Genomic DNA, 1,579 nt, shown 5'->3' with positions numbered 1-1,579 from the left:
TTGTTCGTCTTTTATTAGTTTTAGCATCTGCTAAACGCTTAAATGTAATGTAATGGTAAACTCATCTGACTTGTACTATATGGCCACTTTTAGAGCGATTTATATTTAGATAGAACTCATTTTAGAGGAAACAGTGAGTCAGACATACAGACACAAGATTTTCTTGCCTTGTCACAAAGCATTCATACACCTTTTATTAATAAACTACATCAGTACGAAAAAAAATCATAAGTTAATAGCTACATTACAGGATATCAGACTTACTCCCAATACTAAATAAAGCTCTTGCCAAACAACACAAGCAGCTTGAAAGCACAACAACTTGAAAACATTAAATGCATCAACTTACAATTGAGCAACTAAACATGTATGGGTGGTCTTTTAAAATCTCACTTTTTCATGTTCTTATCATTTTGAGTTTTTCCAATTCTGTCTTTTGAACCACCATGAAGTTGGATGACACTGGCAGGTTCCACTGAAGGCCCTCCCAAATCTCGTGTCTTACCTACCTGCAAGAACTTTCTAGCCCAGTTTGCCAATGCAACCATAGGAGACAGTTCACCGTGTCCCTGCTGCATGTGGAAAATTAAAGGATCAAGACATGCATTGAGGCAGTAGAGTATTTGGGAGGATTCAGAGAGCAGATTGACCACCCATGCAACCCAGCAAGCATTTTTGCAGTGATCCAAACTGAAGAAAATTATACAGGCGATGATGTGAAGCAGCTGCCCAGGCACCCAACACACCAGGAAGTTGGCAATGAAAACGGCAATCAGCCAGATGGTCTTGTCCAGGCCTTGCATGTTGCCTGGGCCCCACTGTTGCCGTGACTGCTTCATCCGGGAAATGATCTTCACATAGGAGGGAATGATGAGGAGCAGTGGGACAGAAACCTGAATGGAGTAGTGGGACAGGAGATTGTAGGTTACTTCAGTGGTCCTGAACCTGGAGATCACCACCGCTCCACACACATGGATGCCATCCTTCCTGACCCAATAGAGAATGTTAGGATAACTGAAGTAGATGAAGAGGGCGGTGATGGCCCAGAGTAGAAGCGAAACCAGTGCACTGTTCCGAGGGGTCCGGATCATCCGGGACTCCAGAGGGAAGACGATTGCAAAGAAACGGTCAGTGCTGATGGCGCAAATGAACATGGTACTAGACACCAACCCACCGAAGTATAGGATTTTCACCACAACGCAGAGCGAATGGCCAATTTTCCAGTGGTAGTCGGCACTAATGTAGACAGCCCAGGGTCCCATAGAAGCCAGATAAGCAAGGTCACATAGAGCCAGGTTCAGTACGCCTATGGACCCAATACTCCAAGGCTGGGACGGCCGCAGGCAAGCCCACAGGCTCCAGAGGTTTCCAATTATTCCAAGGATGGAAAGTATGTAAAAGACAAGAGGTATGAAGTTGGAGCCGTACATGCGGTTGGAGGGACAATCCATGTATGGAACCAAAGGAAGGGCCAAATCACTGGGGTAGGTGCAGTTCTTTGTCCAAGCCCAGTAAGAACGGTTGTTTACTGCCGACATTTCTTATGCTTGGACTAGATTCTTTTTAATAGAAAAAAAAA

At 44.6% G+C, this 1,579-nt stretch overlaps 1 protein-coding gene across 1 annotated transcript; it reads right to left on the bottom strand.

The window, feature by feature from the left end:
* Positions 1–269: 269 nt before the first annotated feature.
* On the bottom strand, positions 270–1,552 carry LOC107580515 (type-1A angiotensin II receptor-like). Its single transcript, XM_016266204.1, has one exon. It carries the CDS (start codon positions 1,536–1,538, stop codon positions 390–392), a length of 1,149 nt encoding a protein of 382 aa, XP_016121690.1. The 5' UTR covers positions 1,539–1,552; the 3' UTR covers positions 270–389.
* Positions 1,553–1,579: the final 27 nt, after the last annotated feature.

This window comes from Sinocyclocheilus grahami, unplaced genomic scaffold, assembly GCF_001515645.1.
Source record: "Sinocyclocheilus grahami isolate Dianchi unplaced genomic scaffold, SAMN03320097.WGS_v1.1 scaffold35098.1, whole genome shotgun sequence".
Classification (NCBI taxonomy): Eukaryota; Metazoa; Chordata; class Actinopteri; order Cypriniformes; family Cyprinidae; genus Sinocyclocheilus; species Sinocyclocheilus grahami.
The sequence above is the reverse complement of the archived record's forward strand: the minus strand, read 5'-3'. Positions and strand labels throughout refer to the sequence as shown.

What these genes read in the sequence shown, in the direction of transcription:
- LOC107580515 (XM_016266204.1), bottom strand. Translation starts at nt 1,538, where the DNA reads ATGTCGGCAGTAAACAACCGTTCTTACTGGGCTTGGACAAAGAACTGC.